The following is a 22,338-nucleotide window of genomic DNA, read 5'->3' as shown; positions in this document are numbered from 1 at the left end:
AGGGCCTCCTCTTAATACCGCATGTGACTCGTCACGCTCATTGCGTGTGAAGTCAGTTGCATGGCTCAGGCCCTGCAGTGGAAAAACAACCAGGCTCCTCCTAAGCCACACGGCTCTGGCGCAGCTCAGTTATACAGTGGAAAAGAGAAATTTGTTAAACAGGTTGGTGTTCTCAACTGGCCCCCCAGGGGATATCACAGTTCAGGTCCAGATTGACTTGTGTGTGTGCAGAGCTGTGAAGGATAAACACCTTTTGATGCTTGCCGGCACTATGTCTGTCAGTGTAGCCAGTGCCATTGTCCCTCACCTTTCATAAGAACAAAATTCACAACTAGCTCAAAACAGACCATCGTTACTAATGTATAACTGTGGCAATGTGCCCCGCCCCTGTGTGCATTTGTGTGTTATGTGTTGTATGTTGCGTGCGTGTGTTAATGTTGGTGTATAGAGATTGGTACACGGGATATAAACGGCTCTGTGTTTCACGTATATTTAAAAAGTGTAGATTTGTATTTAGGCACGAGGAGAGCACAAATCACTTCACGTGCTGGTTAAATGTAATATGTGAGCACGGGGTTGCACAGAATTAATTCACGTGCTGGGATTCAAGTGAATAATTAATTAGTAATTGAATCCCAGCACAACAGTATAAATAGGCACATTTTTAGTCACTCGTGGTTAGGTGTTCGGTGAGTGGAGAACGGGTTTGGAGACGGAGGTAATTGTAAAAGTAAAGTAAATGGTTATCTGCTCACCGTGTTTTGTTCGTCTGTCTGTGCACTGTCTCGTCCGTTTTGTTCGTCTGTTTATTTTGGCTACAAGTGCCGTGTCCTGTTTTTGTGTTTTGTTACAAACGTTTATTTTCTGTCTGTTTATTCATTAAATGCTGAGCGAAAGCATTCGCTCAGCTCCACCAAACTCCACATCTCTCTGTCGTTTGTGTTCCTGTTTCTGGTCTGACGCCACCCACTCCGGCAGTCTTTGTGACACGTGGTGTCAGAAGTGGGATAGCCGCGCCTCCAAGCGTCAGACCAGGAGGGGTCTGGATTACAAAAAAAAAAGAGTAAGAGCAAGAAGAGGGATGGGGAGAAAGAGCTGCAGGAAGCAGCAGAAGCAGCGGTCACCCCAACCAGCAGTAGCCACCCCACTGCCACCGGGTTCCCCACCGTCCCGAGAAATATGGGACTGGTTGGTGCACCCCGAGGGGAAAATGGAAGGCTGGAGAGACGGCTGCCGGGACCTGGAGGACCTCCTCGGGGGCCTCGAGGACCAAGGCTGGTGCATGGCCTGTGGGGTCCAAGGACACACGGTGGCGATCTGCCCCTTCCAAGGTGAGGAGGAGGAGGAACAGCAGCCCGGGTGTTACTGCTGTGCTGAGCCTGGGCATTCCAGCACCAACTGCCCCTGGTACCCCCTCGGACAGCTACCCCAACGATGCCCCATCTGCGGAGGTGAGCACTTCGTGGCCCACTGCCCTGTCCATCAGGAGAGGGAGGAGCAGGGGTCGCCTCAGTCTCCACCACCAGCAGGGGGAGGTAGACTGCTGCTCCCACCGCCCCAACCACAAGTGCAACAGCGACCAGAGGAGCCAGAGAACCTGTTCCCCTGGTGCACCTGGTGCGGAGAGGTGGATCACCGCTGGAGGGACTGCTCCGAGGTTCCACCGAGCTGGTGCGGGCGGTGTGAGGAAGGGGGACATGACTGGTCAGGATGCCCCTATGCCAGCTCGCCAGTGCCCAAGCGGGAGGAGCCTGAGCGTCCACAGCCCAAATGGGAGGAGCCTGAGCGTCCACAGCCCGAGCGGGAGGAGCCTGAGCGTCCACAGCCCAAACGGGAGGAGCCTGAGCGTCCACAGCCCTAGCGGAAGGAGCCTGAACGTCCTACGCCTGAGTGGGAGGAGCCCGAACATCCTACGCCTGAGTGGGAGGAGCCCGAACATCCTACGCCTGAGTGGGAGGAGCCCGAACGTCCTACGCCTGAGTGGGGGGAGCCCGAACGTCCACAGCCCAAGAGGGGGGAGTCGGTGCGTCCACAGCCCAAAAGGGAGGAGTCGGTGCGTCCACAGCCCAAAAGGGAGGAGTCGGTGCGTCCACAGCCCAAAAGGGAGGAGTCGGTGCGTCCACAGCCCAAAGGGAGGCAAGTCGGGGCTTCCACAGCTCTGGGACCCAAGCCACCAGCAGAGGGAAAATGCCTGCTGGTTCAGCCCCAAGAGCCGGAAGGGGAGGAGTTACAGGCCCAACCCCCTGGAAATTTTTGGGGGGGAGAGGGGCAGGAGGCTGGTCCCCCAGCAGCCTCTATTCATGCTGCTGAAGGCAGCACGGCGCGCACCAGCCCAGCCGCCACAGCGGAGGGAGCCAGCGCCTCCAGGAGCAGAGGAGCTGCCTCTGCCTCCGCCACCTCCACCGGCAGGAACAGAGCAGCAGGAGCTGCCTCTGTCTCCGCCACCTCCACCGGAAGGAGCAGAGGAGCAGGAGCTGCCTCTGCCTCCGCCACCTCCACCGCTTCCTCCACTAGGAGCAGAGGAGCAGGAGCTGCCTCTGCCTCCACCACCACCAGGAGCAGAGGAGCTGGAGCTGCCTCTGCTTCCGCCACCGCCCGGAGCAGAGGAGCAGGAGCTGCCTCTGCTGCCCGTACCTCCACAGGGAGTACGGTGGCCGGAGCCCCAGAAAGGGGAGCTGCCGGCCACGAAGAAGGGGGACGAGGTCTGGAGACCACTTTCCCCAGCAGCAGTTTCGCTGCCGGAGATCGTGGGGGAGGTCCGGAGACCTGCTCCCACTGCAGCAGTTTCGCTGCCGGAGATCGTGGGGGAGGTCCGGAGACCTGCTCCCACTGCAGCACTTGTGCTGCAGAAGAGACTGTGGCTGGAGCCCCGGAAGAGGGAGCTGCCGGCTACGAAGAAGAGGGGAGGTCAGGAGACCATCCCCCAAGCAGCCTTTCCGCTGCCAGGACTGCCCCTGCTGAAGGAGTCAGTCTGGGAGCTGTCAGCACGTCTGCTGACAGCATGGCCAGTAGCAGCCTGGCTACTGGCAACATTGCCACCTGTGGGCCCCTGGAAGCCTCCCTTCCCAGCCCGAGACTTTGGCCTGGACTGCTGGATTTTTAAGGGGGGAGGTGGCCGTTGAGGCCATGTGTGCTGCACACAAGGGGGGGTATATGTGGCAATGTGCCCCGCTCCTGTGTGCATTTGTGTGTTATGTGTTGTATGTTGCGTGCGTGTGTTAATGTTGGTGTATAGAGATTGGTACACGGGATATAAACGGGTCTGTGTTTCACGTATATTTAAAAAGTGTAGATTTGTATTTAGGCACGAGGAGAGCACAAATCACTTCACGTGCTGGTTAAATGTAATATGTGAGCACGGGGTTGCACAGAATTAATTCACGTGCTGGGATTCAAGTGAATAATTAATTAGTAATTGAATCCCAGCACAACAGTATAAATAGGCACATTTTTAGTCACTCGTGGTTAGGTGTTTGGTGAGTGGAGAACGGGTTTGGAGACGGAGGTAATTGTAAAAGTAAAGTAAATAGTTATCTGCTCACCGTGTTTTGTTCGTCTGTCTGTGCACTGTCTCGTCCGTTTTGTTCGTCTGTTTATTTTGGCTACAAGTGCCGTGTCCTGTTTTTGTGTTTTGTTACAAACGTTTATTTTCTGTCTGTTTATTCATTAAATGCTGAGCGAAAGCATTCGCTCAGCTCCACCAAACTCCACATCTCTCTGTCGTTTGTGTTCCTGTTTCTGGTCTGACGCCACCCACTCCGGCCGTCTTTGTGACAATAACACATAATAATCATTCACTGGCATTTAAGAATTATCTAGTGCTTTATACAGTGCAATAAATTGAAGCCCATCTGATGGGACATCCAGCCTGTTCCTGCTGAGGGAAGATCAGTGGTCCTGGCCCAGAGTCTGGGATGTTAATTACATGGTGTCTGAGCGTTTATGATAACATGAAGGCTCCTTGTATTGTCTGCACTGTGGGGGAGTTTCATTCCCTCAGAATTGCAGGGTTTATTCTTCATAGTTGTTGGGGTCATGGGGTCATACTGGGAATGTGATGGTCCAGATTGATCGGAAATCCAGAATAGTCACTGGAGATTCAGTTATTTGAGAAAGCTGGGACATTCAGGGGTAATCCTATCATAAAGATTCAGGGTTAAATGTGTTCCATGTTGTGTACTGCACCTCTCGTTCATATTTCATTACTGGAATCTTAAGGCTCCTCACAGACTGTCGCCTGACAGTGACACCTTCTGACAGAGGAAGCTGTGGATCTGAACAATCTGATTTATATTGGGTTGTACTGTCTAATCTAAATTCCAACAACTGCAATGCTTCCCCCTTCTATAACCCACAACCTCCACAATCCACCTCCTGTTTTATATGGGGGTAAAAAAATGTTTTAAATAAAGCCTATTGACTGAATTAGTATGCACTTGAACATAATGTTTTATCAAAACACTCTTGAAAACAAAAACAGGCCAATAATAATGGATTCTGGAACATTGCAGTACAAAGTAACCCAGCAGTCTAAATCTAGTAAAGTGCAATAGATTATATGATGCCTTCCATGTATGAATACATTAACTCGCTTTGTTTTTTGTAAGCCATGAGAAAATTCACGTAGAGTTGTGAACACGCTTTTTCACTTAAACCAAAAAACTGTACGTTGGCCCCAGGTAAAATCCCTTTTCTTGCCATGAATCATGCATTTTTAATATATCATTTGCCAAAGGGGTGCAAGTAAAGTGACAAAATACTGTAACGCCAGTTAACATTCTCTTGCCTGTATAGCAGTTCAGAAACTGTGGTGCAGGGTGGACTGGACTTTGGTCTTTTGTGGCATAGTGTGAGCTCAAGCAAACGTCTCACACAATTGGCATAGGTTGTTGTTACATTTAAGTACAGTGATTTTTGCAGTTTTGCTTTACCTTCCTTTCACTGTTTTTTTTATACACTGTGCTATGCTTTTACTATAGTAAACTTTTATAAGGGTTACTTTGGATACTCATTTAATAACACCTGCCTGCATGATGCCCTGTTTGGCTGTATCCATGTATTGTTTCTTCACAGGCTCTAAAATGGGGGTTGTTTAGTATGGGGATGTGTTGGCGTGTTTCAGCGTGGCTGTAGTTGACACAGGCAGTGCTCAAACCCCAACATGGGGATTCAAGCTCTTTTCTGTTCATACAGTCCATGTTCATTTATCAGGTCTGCATTGCAGTGCTGCTGCTAAATAGCCTGTGGTAAACCTTCATTCTTTTCATCTTGTATTTTATTTGGTGCCCTTCTCAATACACACACATTAAAGCCATAAGGTATATTATTGATCACTGTCCTACTATACTACAACATGAAGAACAGCAAGAAGAAGAACAAGAAGAAGTAGTTATTGGTAGGAGTGCAATTATGCGGCACCTATGAAACATATAATAACATAGATTCTAGAAATGTATACTGAGGTGCTGGTTTCAGAATTGCTATGCAGGGTTGCCTCGCTAGTAATTCTGTGGGGCCTTTAAATACAATGCTGGTTGTTATACATTGTGAACAGATGGTACTGGAAATTTCAAGAGAATAATTGCAAAATGAAACACATTGTTGTATTATCCAATGCAGCTTGCAGATGTAATATCATTCAATGCAAATACCTCCTGGCAAAACATTGAATGCCCCAGTGGCACATAACTATAGTACATTTGGTTTAAATTGTTTCCTCTTGTGGGTAACTCCTGCAGCCACGCATCATGGTCTGTATTTGTCAATCGTGTGTGTGCAATTATTCCCTTCTAAACTGTGCGTATGCACATTCAAATAGAAAGTTTTATGAACGCAGACGTTTGCATGAGAATGTAGGCTCACACACACTCTGAAGCACCGTACAATCATTTCCTTGTGTTAGAATGATGCCATTATTTATTTATTAATTAATTAGCAGATGCCCTTATCCAGGGCGACTTATAATTGTTACAAAATATCACAGTTTTAATACATTGCTTTTATACAGCTACGTCTACCATATATGGATTTAAATGCAGATGTCCATGTGAATAACACTGAATAATACTGAGCCAGACACAAAGCATTGGGTGTTGACACGCTGCACAGGCGCAGAGATTTAATAAGCAACACAGGTGCTGCCACTAGGGTACCAGCAATGGTAGCCCTAGTGTCAGATTTAATAAACAAAACAAAACAAAGCTAAAAATAAGTTTGTCACACAAGGCAAGCGCTTGTCCCACTAAAAGGAACGTCCCTCTCCAGGAACTGACTACACTACGCAATCCCTCTTTATACTCTTTAGGATCAGCATCCCCTAAACTGACCTACTTCTGGGCCCCTGAAGTCCTGGCATCCTCATGGCCGACTCTGGCCTCTACAAACAGCCTTTTCAAACAGTCTTGACTTGGCAATGCCTTCACGATCACCATCTTGCAGTGGAAGGGTTTCGTATAGTACTCTCCATGGAGCGGATGCCCTCCTCCTCGATGTCAATACAGCAAGCTTTCACTCAGCACCCATCTGTATGGCTATGGCCATGCAGTAGCCTTGAACTGTTGTCCAGACACTTTTTGAGCTACTCCCTGGGCATGCCCCCCTGCCAATCATGACCTCCCGATCAACTCGGCACCGGGCGAGCCTACCTGCTCAATTGGTTGCTTAGCAACGCATCTCCTGTTGCGTGTCCCAGCTGCTTCCATAAAGGCACGCATGCACTCAAGAATCAGCGACAGGGCTCTCGCTGTCACAGAGTGCCTTACGCAAGATTGATAAATCTGGATTTGATTGTGCGTGCGACAATTCTAAACTTTGTGTACGAAACAATTTGAGTAATTTATTCATGCACACATGATAAATATAGGCCCAGGAGCTCAGGCTTGCTCAAGGGAGGAAGTTTACTCAAACAAACAGTAGGTGCTGTTGATGGAAAATCACAGGGAATTGAAGTTCTCCCGCAAAGACTGGGACACTGAAATAAGAGATTAGTTCCGAGAAATTACCAGAACGGAAATTAGAGCAGATGCTGTTTGGTAAAAACTATGAATTTGTACAAGATAAAGTTTCTTTGATTACAACAGGATATTATGCACCTCGGTTACAGGAGGGAATTCTGATGGTACAGAATACTGGTGTACTGTTCATAACCCTTTAATAATAATACACTGCAGTTCTATTGAGGGATGCTGGCAACATGATAAACCACAAGGCTAAAGCATGATTGGTTTATCAGCGTCACCAGAACACAACATGGGATTATAATCTGTACAAATGTGGGTGTGTTTTATTTGGCAATGTAAAATAATAATATAACATCTGGATACATTTTAGATTTTCACTTACATTCAATATTACCAGTGGTCTCTGAAGTTCTTTAGTCTTTTCCAATAATGTGGCCAAAGCAGATAGATCTGGAGTAGCACTACTTGCATTCATCCCAATACCATAATGATCAGGGCATTGCATACTACTACTACTACTACTACTGCTACTACAGACTCTTGGCTAAGATAAAGTGTATCGCCTCTTGGCAAAGATCAGTGGAATTTGGCTTGTCCATAGCCGCTAATCGGAGAAGGCGAGGTAAAAGAATAAGAACAGTTTTTTTGATGGATAAAAAAAAAAATAATAATAAAAAAATACTACTGCAATGCATCTTGTTGGTTGACAATTTGATTGTGTCAGAGCTGCTTTTCTGAGAGAGCCACTGTGATGTAACTCCTCTGGGATTACAGGCTAAGCATAACTCTGTGCTCCCCCATGGTCATTCAATTAAACCTTTCAGCTCTCTATGAGGTGTTAAAACTCCTGATTGCAGTATTACAGTTCGAGACACTGTTCAAGGAATGATCCTGATTATATGTTCAGGGCTTTAAATCTGGTCCTTAATCCTTCATTGTAATATCCCTATACACCTTGAGGAGAATCGAAAATCTAAAATTAAATTGATACATAATAGAACAAGGAACAGAAAATATGACAGACCGCTTTGAGATAATTAGTCCTTAATCTCTGGTAATTCCCATAGTTGGAAACCGAGATATTGTGTACATTCGTTCACCCGTATACCACACTTACATTTCACACCTGCAGTACAGCATATAGAGGACGATGTTCACATGTGCATTAATGAGATTCTTTAGCACAGTTATTGAGAGATTCAGTTTAAAAATCTAGTGAAACGCTTGTCCAATTATGTTGTAATTTACCAGGACTTTCCAAGGGAACGTCTGGAAATGTCCACACTGCCTATGTTTGCAGCTCTTGCATTGTAACCCACAAAGTAGTTGACATTACATTTCCTTTGATACAATAAGAGAGCAGGGTAGCCTCCAGAGTGCATTCATATTAATGCATTAGCATTCTAATTCTAGCCAGTGTGCCTGATATTTCAATCAATGGCACACTGATTTAAATCTATTTTAGCATTGTCCAATCCAGTGGACTTGCTCGTCCAATTGTAATGAAACTTTATATGCGTATTCATAAGCACAAGGTCCCCAGCCCCGGATTTCATTAAACTTTACATGGCCTCTATGACCTATGTTCACAATTTGTAGAATATCTTCATATAACATGTAGTTAATTGTAAATTGATTACATAATGTTAAATAAAATATCTAAATTATGTTATTTAATTTTTGTTTCAATCCTAAAATTCTAGGTGATGCAAAATGTTTGTCCATAGCTGTAGGTCTTATAACCATAACATGAATTGAAGTTCTGTGGCTGGTTTCACTAACCTGGGACTACATTATCTAAAGTTACATTGGGAAGTCCCAGATTAGTGCAAATCAGGGTCTTGTGAAACCAGCCGACGAAGTCTACCATGGATGACACATTTTTCCCATTAAAGTGTTAATGTGATAATCGTACAGATTTTATAAATAGAATTGGTGTCCGAGGGGTCTCAGTGGTTTCTCGCCAACTCTCTGACCTCTCCCTGTGGTGTACAATGAAAGAACGCCTGCTTTGGATGAAGCGAACACGGAATGAAACTAGGACACCATCTCTAAGATTTAAAAAAACATAAGACCTGATACAATCTATGTATTTAATGTAGGGAATTAAAGGACACCAGGGAAGCTGAATTTAAATATTGAAGAATAGAAAGTAAAGATAAAACTAGGATGGAGAACAATAATGAGATAGGAGGCAGAGTGATTACAGATGAGAAAACGATAAAATAGAAAGATTGTCCTTGGTAAATGAAGGGAAACCAATCTTGACAGAACGTGCACAGTAATGCTTAGGCAACATTTGAATTATTCGTCAGTCAAGTACTATTTATAAATGATTATTATTATTTATAAATTCCTTGGGCATATTAATTAGTCGGTGACATTTATTTTGTGCATGTTAAGCTACAGAATGTTTTAAAAAATATATATGTTTTTTAAATACCTTGTTGCATCCAAAATTGACAAAAGCAGAGTTGACCATTATGATATTTATTGAAGTTGGGTCAAACAGATCAAAACCCGCTCTGGTCTTTACACCATTTGTGCACATTTTAAACAGAAAATGACATTAATGCATCGGAGGCCTGTTCCTAACAATCAAGCAATTCATTTGTAACAAATGCAATTGGAACTATTCCAAATACTAAAAGGATGATAATCCAATTGTACATTTATTGTAAGTGCCCAAGTGTTGCTGAAGTGATAAGCTTGTTGTTCCTTTGTCTCATTCCAGGCAGTATGAGACAGTGGTCCTGCTGGAAGACTCGATTGTGACTGAGGTGACATCCACTCTGCAGGAATGGGCCTTTCTGTGGAAGCAGCTGTATGTGGTGAGTACAGACCCAAGGATGCATGCGGCCATCCAGATATTAGTTATGAGTAAGCTGTACATCTCTTGATTCATTTCTTCATAGCCAAGCTCTGTACAGGAATCAGTGCTACTGGAACTACCAGTATCTTCATAATTAATTTTCATGTTTTATGTCTAGAGAGGCCACATTTCTTGTAAAAATAATTGTGGCTGTGGTAGCTTTCATGTAGGGCACTCAGAGGGTCTGGAACATGTGTCCAGTGGGAGCCTCTCTTCTCTCTAGGTGGACAGTACATTTGTTATGTCAAGTTTGCTGCCATTTTAACCAGCCTACAATTTTGAAGCATTTGAGACGGAGTGCTTTGAGGCAAGAGTCATAGAAAGTTTGATACATTTTAAATGTTTGGGGAATAAAGGTGATTATAGTGTCGCCCTGTGATGAAACCCAACACTTTTTTATTTACTAACTTGGTTCCCCACATGGTTTAGCGAGGACCACTGGTCTAGGTTGCAAAGCTAAATCCTTGTTTTAACCCACCAACCACCCACAGCTGACTGAAACCCTAGATCTGCTTACACTGAAAATCCTAAAACACTTGGCGTTTAGAGAGGCACAACTTGTCTGCATGACCTTTTAAGACATTGCCCATGTATACAGCATCACAGAAGCCTAATTTCTCCGCACTGACACTTGACCTGTGGAATAGAGAAAAAAAAAAAGAATCTGCCTTTTTTTGTGTTATAAGTTGACCTTTGTTCTGTAACATTTGACTCCTAGTTGCTACAAGGTTTGCTGTCATGGTTATGCGTGTCATGTCTTCAGCAGCTACTGCCCTGCAGTGATGTACTGCAGTCTGTTAATTCAGAGACACACAATGCTTTCTATTTATAATAAAAAAAACCTGCAACTTGTTCAAACCGTATGCATAATATCATTTTAACGTTGCTAAGGAAAGGCAGTGATGTTAATGAGGTGCAGCAGGTTAATTAAGCATCATAGTACTGCGGACACCTATAGGTGCATAGACAGGCTGTAGTCTTTGCCTAAAAGTTAAATATTTTTAATTTAACATGATAACATACATTTATTTTAAACTACATTTTAAACATAAGTGTTAGAAAACAACTAAGCAATTTTAAATAAATAACTTTTTTTTTAAATAAAACAAATAAATATGATAAATATTACAGATAATTTACAGGGACTATTTCCACAGCTCATATAAAAAAAAAAAATAATAAAAAAAAAATATTTCAACATGCCCGAAAAACACGGTGGGAGTTTCCATTTTCAGGAAAAGCCAAAAAGCTAGAATAGTAAAGCTTTTACATATTTGCTGAAGACATTTTTTTTTTTTTTAAATTGTTTGTCTCTCTTGCCAACTCCTAACAAATGGTACATTTTGTTTTTTTTGGAATGTGTTCTGTGTTGCTGTGCACATTCTCGGAAAAGCTAAATGTCTAAAGTGCCACACTATTTATCTTGTACAGTTTATGATGTTAGTAGTCGGTTTATACTGTACATATACACACTGAAATACACAAAGGTTAATATAATATCTCTGTTTACAAGCTTGCATAAATAGGCAACCTTCCAACCCCAAAAAGCTGCTAATTCCCCCCCCCCCCCCTCCCCCCCTATTCAGAAATGTGTTGTAAATTCAAGTTTAGTATCTGAAGATTATGTTTTGGCCAGTTGTCCACACATTTCCATGTGCGGAGGCCTTGAAAATGATTATGCGGTGCATTGCTGGAATTCTATTTTATTATAAACAACCCCCAAGTACTCTTTCTTTGTGTGTATCACTCAGAGACACATGCTGAAAACAGGATACATGTAAACAAGAACTAGTACATATGTTCAATTTTTCTGTTTTCCTTTTTAGAACATCAGTACATGTTTATTTAATTAATTAACATACAGTGGTCTAGATTCCATGAGTATAAAGTGCATTGAGTTGTGTTGGTTCTATAAAGTTGTCAGGGTAAGGAACAGCAGGCAGCTGTTAGTCTGTAGCCATGATAAGCTGTTTTAATCTCTTTTAATGTTATCAATTACTGTGTAAAGTCATCTCAAAACCTTATGGTATACTGTGGGGTTTGGACTTCCCATTTCTGTCTCCTGTGCTGTGCTATTCCCCTGCAAGATCTCACTTGATATAATTGCTGTTGTTTTCATACTTATATTTGCATGATGTTTAGGATCATTAATCGCCCTGTTGTAATATATCTGTTTCATTCACTGGATCGTTTAGCACCTCAGACAACAAAGATAAGTAATGCATTCCTTTCTAAAAACTGCACATGTTCTGTATCAATTTAGCCTTAATATTAAACAGTGTTATACTGTCGCTGCACTGTGGCAGTAGGAAGCAATGTGGCTATTATCACAGCAGAAATCAGAATGTGTATAAATATCGCACTTTCCTCGATGAGTGTGAATTTTGTTATGTTTCTTTTTCACATGGATGGAAATCTGGATGATAATTTATTTCAAACCATATAGCATGAATATGTGTTAGAAATCTACTTAAAGAAACTTTTTACTGCCTGTGGTTCCTGGGTTTAATTTCCACATCAGTGAATGGCTTCTCATCTTGTCAGTCATTAACCCTTTGTGGTTTGATTGGCTAAGAGGGAATTGATTTATTCATCATAAAATGTATTAATAATATGAAAGAGCAAATGTACAACTATGGCCAAACCGTACAGCTGTGTCCATCACCTAGAATTTTAGGACTGAGACTATATGAACATAATTTCGATATTTTATTTAACGTCATGTAATAAAAAATAAAAAAAAAAACTACAAAATGATATTGCAAAAGTATACGGGAAGCCATAATAGTAGTACAGTATTTCATGTTAGATTTTGAAATGTCTAGGGGCTCCCGAGTGGTGCATCTGGTAAAGGCACTCCGCATGGAGTGCAGGATGTGCCATATAGCCTGGACGTCACCAATTCGAGTCCAGGCTATTCCATTGCTGACCGTGGATGGGAGTTCCCAGGGGGCAGCACACAATTGTCCGAGCGCCGCCCGGGGGTGGTGTTTAGGTTGGCCTGGGTGTCCTCGGCTCACCACGCACCGGCGACGCACCGTAGCTCTGAGGTTGCTGTTTGGTGAGTCTGCACTGGTCGGCTGACAGCACACGCTTCGGAGGACAGCGTGTGTTCATGTTCACCGCTCCCGAGTCAGCGCAGGGGTGGTAGTGGTGAGCTGAGCTTAAATAATAATTGGATGTTCTAAATTGGGAGAAAATAATAAAAAAATTTGCGACTACTAAATAAAAAAATAACAAAATTTAAACGTCACATTATTCAATTGTAACTTTTTTGTATATGGAAAGTTTGGAAGTATATGGAAAAAGTGGTATGTAATTCAATATGTTAACGCAACATTATTCACAGCTGTAAATGGTGTAGTTCTACAGTAAGTACTAATTTTTACAGGCAGTGTCTATTTACACCTACCAATTAAAGTATATCATGCTGCAGTACTTGCCTGGGGCAGTTTGGGCTGATTTCATAACTGAAGCAGCATTGGATTCACATTATTTGATTTTTATTGCACCACTAAATTGTGCTGCACAGTACTACAAATCAAATACAAACCACACCATAGCTTTCCTAAATGAAAATGATCACAAGGACAAATTATCTCATTTCTTGCAAAAATGTTATACCGTATATTAATCTAAAAAGATTAAAAAAAGCTAGACCCCGCTGGGAATTTATAGCTTTCCATTTAAAATGTGATACTTAGTTTAGCCATTTTTAGAATTGTTTAATGATGTTTAAAGGGGCTGAGAGCAATCTATATTGAAGATGTTTGACATTTTCTCCCATGTCCAAAAGACAAGCATGATTCAGTGAACTACATTTCTAAAAAACGCCTGCACCCAGTATTTTTCTCAAAGATAGAAACAGCAACCATTGTTTGTTCATAAAAACAGTGAGAAAAATTACAAGTTAACCTGCCGCTTTACTCTCTGATGCCTTTGCGCACCAGTAGCTTTCTGGTACAGCTGACCTCATCTGTTCTATTTGCTTTGTTTTGAAGGTCTAAAGCCTCAAAGTGCATGTCTCCTTCCTAGCATCTACATTTTTTTATTTTGTTTGTTTTGTTTGCCCTGCAAGTTAGTTTGGTTTACTGACACGTGTCACACGCTCTGAGGAACACAAATAAATCAAGCATACGGGATAAACAGTAGTTGATCTGGAATTGGTTGTGAAAACAGGGAATTAAACATTGATCCAGGTTAGAGTGGCCTGAGCAACAGACTGTAAATAACCTGAGTTATCTTACCGTACATTTCCCTGGTTTTTATTCCCCATTCTCAACCACAAGGATGAAACCCTGCGGAGTGAGCGGTTAGAGGAGTTAGGCGAGCAGCTGATAAGAGCCACAGGCTCCTGCACCTGGTGCTTGGCATGGGAGTGTTTTGAATGGCTAAATAGCTTCCTATACATGGTCATTTGTTGTGAGGTTCTATTCCCATTCTAAATACAGTAAACTACTGTTTCATAGTACTTACACCACTAATGTGGTGTTTATACCCTAATAATGTTTTTAATGTCTGCAGGTGGGTTATACATTATTTACTATTTTGTATCAAAGCAGCATCTTTTTAAAGTGTCATTTTGGGGGCAGCAAATAATAATAATGGCTAAAAGTACTGAATATGGGTATTATTATTATTATTATTATTATTATTTATTTCTTAGCTGACGCCCTTATCCAGGGCGACTTACAATTGTTACAAGATATCACATTATTTTTACATACAATTACCCATTTTACAGTTGGGTTTTTACTGGAGCAATGTAGGTAAAGTACCTTGCTCAAGGGTACAGCAGCAATGTCCCCACCGGGGATTGAACCCACAACCCTCTGGTCAGGAGTCCAGAGCCCTAACCACTACTCCACACTGCTGCCTATACAGTGAAGTACACTAAAGCACATGTCACTTCTGTGAATACTCGCACAGTAAATTTGAAGTTTTTCCATGCTTTGCCGGTGGTTATACGATGCACTTACTATAGCTTACCATGGTTTGCCATGTTTATTTTTAATACGCCTTACTATATTTCTATGAACTTTTCAATGCTTTATTACACTTTGCTATGCATTTACTATTGTATGGACAGCGTCATGTGTTTTCTTTTGAAGATATTATATAGCAGGAAATTAGCCCTCTGCTATTTTAAACAATAACTAAACAAAATATAACTAGAAGACTGTTCCCATATCAGAGTGCTTATTTTGGTAATCATTAGTTTCAACCCTGGAGATGTGACCCCGAAGTTGAAGGCAGCCCATACTGTACAAGCATGGCTAAAGAACTGACGCTCCCTACTGAATCAGTGCATTGTACCCAATAGTGAGCATGTGTGAATTAGAACTTGGTTAGTTTAGAATAGCCTTGTTAATAAAATGTGTCTTTAAATTAAGAAGCGTTGTTTACCAAAAATGTTACCACTACATTACATCTATAAATGCAGCAGTTTTGTTGAATCGTCTTCCAGTTATAGCATATGTATTACAATTTTTTTTATTTTTTAACTATGGGTGTGGACAAAAGTTTTGCATCACCCTATAGAATTAACTAATTTTGCTTCATAAAGTCGAATGAAACCTGTTGAATAATATTACATTTTGAAATCGAACATGAAATACTGTACTACTAGATTTTTGCGATATCATAGTTTCTTTGCTTACATGATGTTAAATAAAAAATCTAAATGATGTTCATATATATAAATATATGGTTTCAGTGTGTACCGCATGGGAAAAAAAACAAACAAACAATGTGTAAAGGTAAACATAACCATAACTGCTGAGGAAAGTTAGAAAAGATGTTTAGTTTCCCATTCTGCTTTTGTTATCCTACTTGAAATAGCAGTATTGCTATGGAGCCTTTGTTGCTATGTTCTTACTTCCCATTTGCAGGAGTTAAAGGTTATTGGCTTACATTAGAAACCCTCACTCAGGAAGCTCTCCTGTTGGAGGTGTGAAAAGAAACTGTCAGGCTGACACATCAGAGTGTGAGAGAAACTCTGTTTTTTCTATTCCGGTTACAGAATGCATTCAATTAAGGGGGTTTAAAATAAAACAACATTGGTGCCTGGGAAGCATTGAGGAGAATGAAAGTGATAAGTTGTCACAAGCACTTACTTCCATGTGAGCACCTTGAAGACAACTGTTGTTTGGGGGCCTGGAGGCAGTGCACTGAAGCTGAATCCACATCGGCCAGCCTGCAGTGAGGCAATCACCTGTCTGTGTGGAGCGCAGGAGTCTGTCTCATTTCAACCAGGGCTCAATCGAGTGTGCAGGTCTCCAATAAGCACACCTGTTAGCCAGTCTCTGGAAACCTGGATGTATTTACAGGGCTAATTTTGTGCTTTAAAATAAATGTGTTATATTTGCAAGACTTTCTGAAGCATCAAACGCAGTAATTATTTTACATTTGTTTGTATTTGTTTAGAATAAATCCTGTGGCATGTTCTTCCAGAACCCACTCACACCTCAGATTGACCTGGTCTTGGTTTATAAACACACAAGACATCTGGCTTCAGACCTCAGGTTCATCAATTAGGGTGGTGTACCATTTTTTTTTTTAAATAGTGGGATGTTCTCAAACTTTTGCACACCGCTGTGTATTTCTGAAGGTTGTTGGGATTATCTCATGAGCTGCTTTTGAAGCATGAGCGCTATAGGCGTTTTCCGATGAATGATTAATTTTAGTAAAAAAAAAAATGTAAAGTGATTGTTAGGCTGTATAGCTTTAAGTTGCCATGTTTAGTATCCTCGTTTAAAAAATGGGGATTCTTAGGAGTGATCAGTCTGTTCATCTATTTGACACAACTAGACTTCTCAAGGCTAGTTGTGAGTAACTGCCTCACATTTTATGATCTTAACCAAACTTTTAGCATGCACTCCTAGTGGCCTATAGACATTTCGGATTGCATTGGCTTCTAATGCAATAAACTCTCAATGTTATACAGTTATTTGTAGCCTGTGTGGTTATAACACGGTTATCTGTATGTGCGTGCACTGGTTTATGGTAGTACAGAAAGAAAAAAATTAATTAAGAGAAGTAATGTTTTTTAAAAAAAGAATAGAAAATATGTAAGGTTTTTTTTTTGTATAAAAAAGGTATTCATAAACAACATTCTGATAATGCTGTACAACACAGCATTATCAGAGTGTTGTTACTTTTAAAATAATCTTCTCCACATATCTTTTCAGTTTAACACATTTGGTAAAGTAACAGTAAGACAAAGTGACACATGCTCTAAAAACATCAGTGGTGTTAGATTAAAGTAATATATGTTTCAGCATATCCAATTCCATGCCGGCACAGTGTTGGGGCTAGAAGCATTTTTGTTCATGTTGTTGTTGTCATTCAATGCATATTTTATAGTGAAAGTAAATGAACATCCTAACCCATTTTATCACCTTTGCCTAAAAGAACACTATTCACCAGTCATGAGTACTGTTTAAACCTGTATATGTACAGATTACATAACCGCTGACTTGTGTGCAGCAAAACTGTGCTGCACCAAGGAGGTGGTCATAACCCACTCCATAGGGATTAGAATTCACTTGAACCCTGAGATTGCGTTACAGCCATGCAAACACATTTAGGTATTCCACCTAGCGGTTTCACAGAAGACTACAGCACTCAATTGCTCAATGTTCCGGTAATCATGCCAGTGTATTTGTGGTTCAGGTTTTATTTCAGTCTCGTGGAATTAAGTTTTTTTAGGACGTGTGGTGTTTTTGACAGCAGTTTTACAACTATAGTTAACCTAATAGTACACACTGAACTAGTTTCTGCAAGTGACTGTCAAAACCTACAATAAGATTCCAGTCTTGGCACTTTCAGCACTGTCTGTAACCATTTGAGATTTGAGCTCATTGGGGTGATCTTATTTTGCTGCCATATTTGGTGACTTTTCAGTTGCCAGAGGATAGAGACCAATACTATCATTCTCTAGTTTGATTATATTATGGGTATTGTCCCTTCAAATTTTTTTATTTATTTTTTTCTACCACAACCATTATAAAAGTTTGCATCATTAAATGTGAATTTTTCCCTGGTTTTCCCATGGTTATGCTCTGTTCTTATCATAGTTTACCATGTTTTTTAATATGCTTTACCATACCTCTCTGGGCTTACCTATGTTTTACCACACTTTGCTGTGCTTTTACTATGGTACAATTTATGTAATTGCACATTTTCAACATCACCATTTACAAACCTTTACCTAATACAACTGCCAACACACACAAGCAGGCATCTGGGTGTGTGTACTTAGGGTTTTCCACTCCAATTGTATTAGTACCTTTTTCTATATGTTATTTTTCTCCAACCACACACAAGCAGATATTTAGGTGTGTGTATATTGAGAGTGATATTCCAGGGCTGGCAATGGAATGTGAAACAAGCAATGTGATTGGTCGAACAAGGTTACAGCTGTCTGTATATTGGATGGATACAGACAGTTGGAGCCTTGTCACATATTCGAAATCACTGCGCTGTCTCATAGAATTTAAAGTACCGGTAGCCATCTTGTTTACAGTTACATATGTACAGCTGGAACTATAAAACTGAGTGACCAATGACCAGCAAAATAATCCCAAAAATAGTAAGTAGACATGCCGATTTGGATGAAGAACAACAAAATGAACTGGAAGATAGCAAAACACAAAACGGGGGGGGGGGGGGCGCTGGTGGTGAATCATCTGGATTTCGTTTTTTGGGAGGGGGGGGCGTTGCTGGTGATGGATCGAGATTTTTGCACATGGCTGATATTTTTTTATTGCCCAACGTAATTGAATAATTTATTTCATGAGGGGAGGGGGGGGTTTCAAACCCCTAAAACCACCCCCTAGCTACTGTTGTAAACGCTACACAAAAATACACTTCTGCATGTTATCCACCCCGCTCCGACACAGACCTTTGAAAACCGAAATCTGAATTTAATTTATTTTTATTCCTCTCTTCTCTTCTGCTCAAACAGTGTGTCTGCCCTAAACATTATTTATGCTTTTTTTCTTCAAATCCACTGTTTTACCTGGATTATAAATGCAATAAGGCCCTTCAGGGTGTCTGTATACGTTGAATATACAGACTTCTCGGGGGGTTGTCTTGTCCGCATATTTGACGTATACGAACACCCTGTCGGGCCTTATTGCATACGCAACATATACATTGCAGTTTACCCTAGCGAATGCTTTATTTTTATACACAACAATGTCACAGAAATTCATGTACGCAGTGCGTGTATAGTATTGAATAAATATTTGCATGTGCAAGACCTTTCGTATTCAATGCAGAAGTCTACAATTGGTGTTGACTCTTTCTGTACAGCATAAAGTTTAGGCTATCAGAAAACTGAAGGCGCTTAACAGGAACTCCCCAAGGACATTGGGAAAATCGCACGTGTGAAAGCACTTTGTCTCCGAGGCAGACCTCAATGCAATTGCAAGACCAGATGTGTGAAAATCTTGTTAACTTCAACACAATTGGTTCTGTATTTAAAAGGGACTATACTGGTAATGCATTGTGACAGTGTTGCCGGCTCAGTAATTTATATATAAATACACCCTTAAAGCAGGCACCAAACAAAGTAACAATATAAAATAACTATTCCTTATGGATTCTTTTTTTTTCTGACTGTAATGACAACCATCCCAGTTACATGTGTTAATTAAATGTGTGGGGACTGTTACATGTGATATAACTTGGTTACTTTGAGTGTAACTGGGAGTGTCAGAATCTGGGGATGTAGTATGGAGGTGCCTGTCTGTAAGTCGCACTTACTCTTTTATATGAACACACTGTCATTGTAGGTCATGGAAATCTACTTGTTCACACCAAGTTAAAGGTTGACCCCTGCTTTAGTTTTATGTCCACTGATCTAGAGACACTGTATTGTTTTCTACTTCCTTCCTCAGACACTTTGCATGCTAGGATTACAGGGTTTCGATTACAGGGTGTTGCAAGGAAACAGGACACATTTTTGTTCACGAGAAAAAAAAGTAATTTCTGCTTTGCGCCTGAAGCAGTATGTAGATGTCATTCACAGGCTCCCACTGTACAGCAGAGACACATATGAGTAACTCCCTGTGCGTTGTTCTGGTCAATGAAGCTTGCAAACAACCTACTCTCAGTTTTTGGGTTACTGTGCATGTGTATAGCAGGTTACACCATCATCTGCAGACACTGTCTTCCGCTTTCTTTCCCCAGTCACTTCTGACTGCATTTATACCATTGATTGTTTGCTACTGAGATGTTTGTCATTCCACAGTGGTTTGTCACATGGTCACATGCTTCAGATCCTTTGCGTAAAAATGTGCCTACTTTATTTCTTAACCGTTCCTAATGAAACAAAGCTGTTAAAGAGTGTTAGGCAACATGACAGTTCACAGGCTGATAATATAACATCTAATGGCAGAGGTGTGATGTAGATAGACCGAGAGATTTCAACACTTCATCTCTTTTTTCTCTTGTTTTATTTTGCACCGTTGATAGTGTTTCCCTAATGTTGAAAGTAATCTTATTTCCTTGTGATATCCAGCTGTTCAATTAGCAAAAGAAAAGTACCAGTCTTCCTTTTTGCACAGAAGAGCCTTTTTGTTTTTCCTCTGTAATTATTATTTTTTTTTTTTTTTTTAACCCCCCCATGCCTTGGCTTTCTATAGTAGATGCATCTCACTGGCAAATTCTTCTGACTGATTAAACAAAAGGGAACTGTGTCAGGGTCAAGCCATCCTCTATTTATAGTGACACATCCCTGAAGCAACACACTGTCACAGGGGTAGTACTGAACACATAGTCATTTCTGACCTTGCTGGTGTGAGACAGGTATCGACTCTTTTGATAAAAAGGTCCCTGAGAATTTGGGAATTTAAATAGCCATACTGGGGCTGAGGCATGTCCTTAATGTTAAGGTAAGGTGACGCAAGATTAGTGCAAACCAGGGTCTGTAAAACCAGCCATAGGTGTGATCTGGACCTGCGTTTCCATTCACTAAGGCCCTGATAGAGGCTGAAGAACTGTAAGTGTTTTTACTATAGCTACTTTTATATAGAGAGTGAACTCCGACCTTGATTACAGGGTTAGAATCAGCACTCATGGTTAAGCTCCAGACAACAGTTTTAAGAGCTAGCTGAATGGCAGACCCAAACTTGCTTTACTGCAGCCCTGTCATTGGAAATGAATCAAGTCCTTTTGTCAGCTTGTCTGAAGGATATTCTTAGGGTTGTAACTAGTGAGAAATCTCTCCTGGGTGTAAGAAAAGAGAGCAGGCTTGATAAATAGTGATCAGACAAACATGGGGTTTTCATGGTTGCATGTTCTTTCAAAATGTAAACGAAGCTCAGAATATTCTTTCATTTTGAATTAGCTGGAAAACAAAAGTATGTTTGTACCATACAGAAGTACAACTAAATAAAGCTGGATATCCTGATCAAATTACCTATTTAAGAATGACGAGAAAAAATCTTCTGTACAGTTGAGTGTGATTTATTTCAGACAAAATCTTCTGTGCAGTTGAATGTGATTTATTTCAGACAAAATCTTCTGTGCAGTTGAATGTGATTTATTTCAGACATCGTATATGCATTTGTTTCCGTTTGCACGATAGCTTTTCCATAGTCATTTATAAATTATATGAACAAATACAAACATGGTAATATTTGCCACCAAATGAATTTCAAGGAGTTTTTTTTTGTTCTAATATTCCTACAGTAGGCATGTGTAGTTACCATATTCAACTAAAGAATTCAAGAAAACAAAAGTAATATTTATTTCTAGTCGAGGTGCAATTAGCAAACAATTCCTATTGCAATATTGGACAATAATTGATGCCTTGAGAATTAATTTATTAATCAAAATCAGGAAGCAAATTGTTTTTTATTTATTTATTTATTTTACTCTTCACAAAACCCTTCAAAAACAGCTGAAAACATGCATGTGCATATTATTATACATAATACTTTTATTATATAAAACTTTATGATTAAGTAGCAACAAGTCATCTGATTTTTTTCATCAGATTTCTCCTTACAAAGCAACTACAAGCAAAAAAGCATTTAAAGCATGTGTTACTGGGTAGCTAGCCCATTAAAGCTCTAATCAGGCCACCAGGGCAATTCATCAACCAATGATTGCATAATAGAGGCTTGCAGAACAAAAGCAATATCGATCAGTAATTGAATATTCGATGAATTGATTCATCGCTGCTTCCATTTTTTAGGTCATAGGGTTGTAGAGAACTTTTATCCACTTGCGTGACTTAATAAAGTGTTTTTTACTATTTATTTTTTGCTTGTGCTAAATCGTAAGTCGAGAGCTATATGCTGTATTACCTTTGCTCTGATTTTAAAGTAGGTTCACTTCCAAAAGTCTGGGTTGAAAACCAAACAACTGAGGCTGTCCGATCCTTTTCTTTTTGTAACAGTACAATGATGTAACATATCTCAAACTGTAAACAGCAGAATATACTTTAATTTGAAAGCCATGGGTTTCAGGAATTAATCATTTTTGCCGAAGGTT

General features: G+C 40.8%; 1 protein-coding gene across 11 annotated transcripts in view; it reads left to right on the top strand.

The window, feature by feature from the left end:
• Positions 1–22,338, top strand: part of LOC117412168 (dedicator of cytokinesis protein 3-like) — a 196,665-nt gene that overhangs the window by 73,203 nt on the left and 101,124 nt on the right. For all 11 annotated transcript variants that reach the window (XM_058988761.1, XM_058988764.1, XM_058988760.1 and 8 more), the window contains exon 5: positions 9,694–9,790. In XM_058988761.1, the coding sequence (XP_058844744.1) occupies positions 9,694–9,790 (97 nt within the window). The remainder of the gene's footprint in view (positions 1–9,693; positions 9,791–22,338) is intronic.

This window comes from Acipenser ruthenus, chromosome 16, assembly GCF_902713425.1.
Source record: "Acipenser ruthenus chromosome 16, fAciRut3.2 maternal haplotype, whole genome shotgun sequence".
In the NCBI taxonomy this organism is placed as follows: domain Eukaryota; kingdom Metazoa; phylum Chordata; class Actinopteri; order Acipenseriformes; family Acipenseridae; genus Acipenser; species Acipenser ruthenus.
The sequence above is the reverse complement of the archived record's forward strand: the minus strand, read 5'-3'. Positions and strand labels throughout refer to the sequence as shown.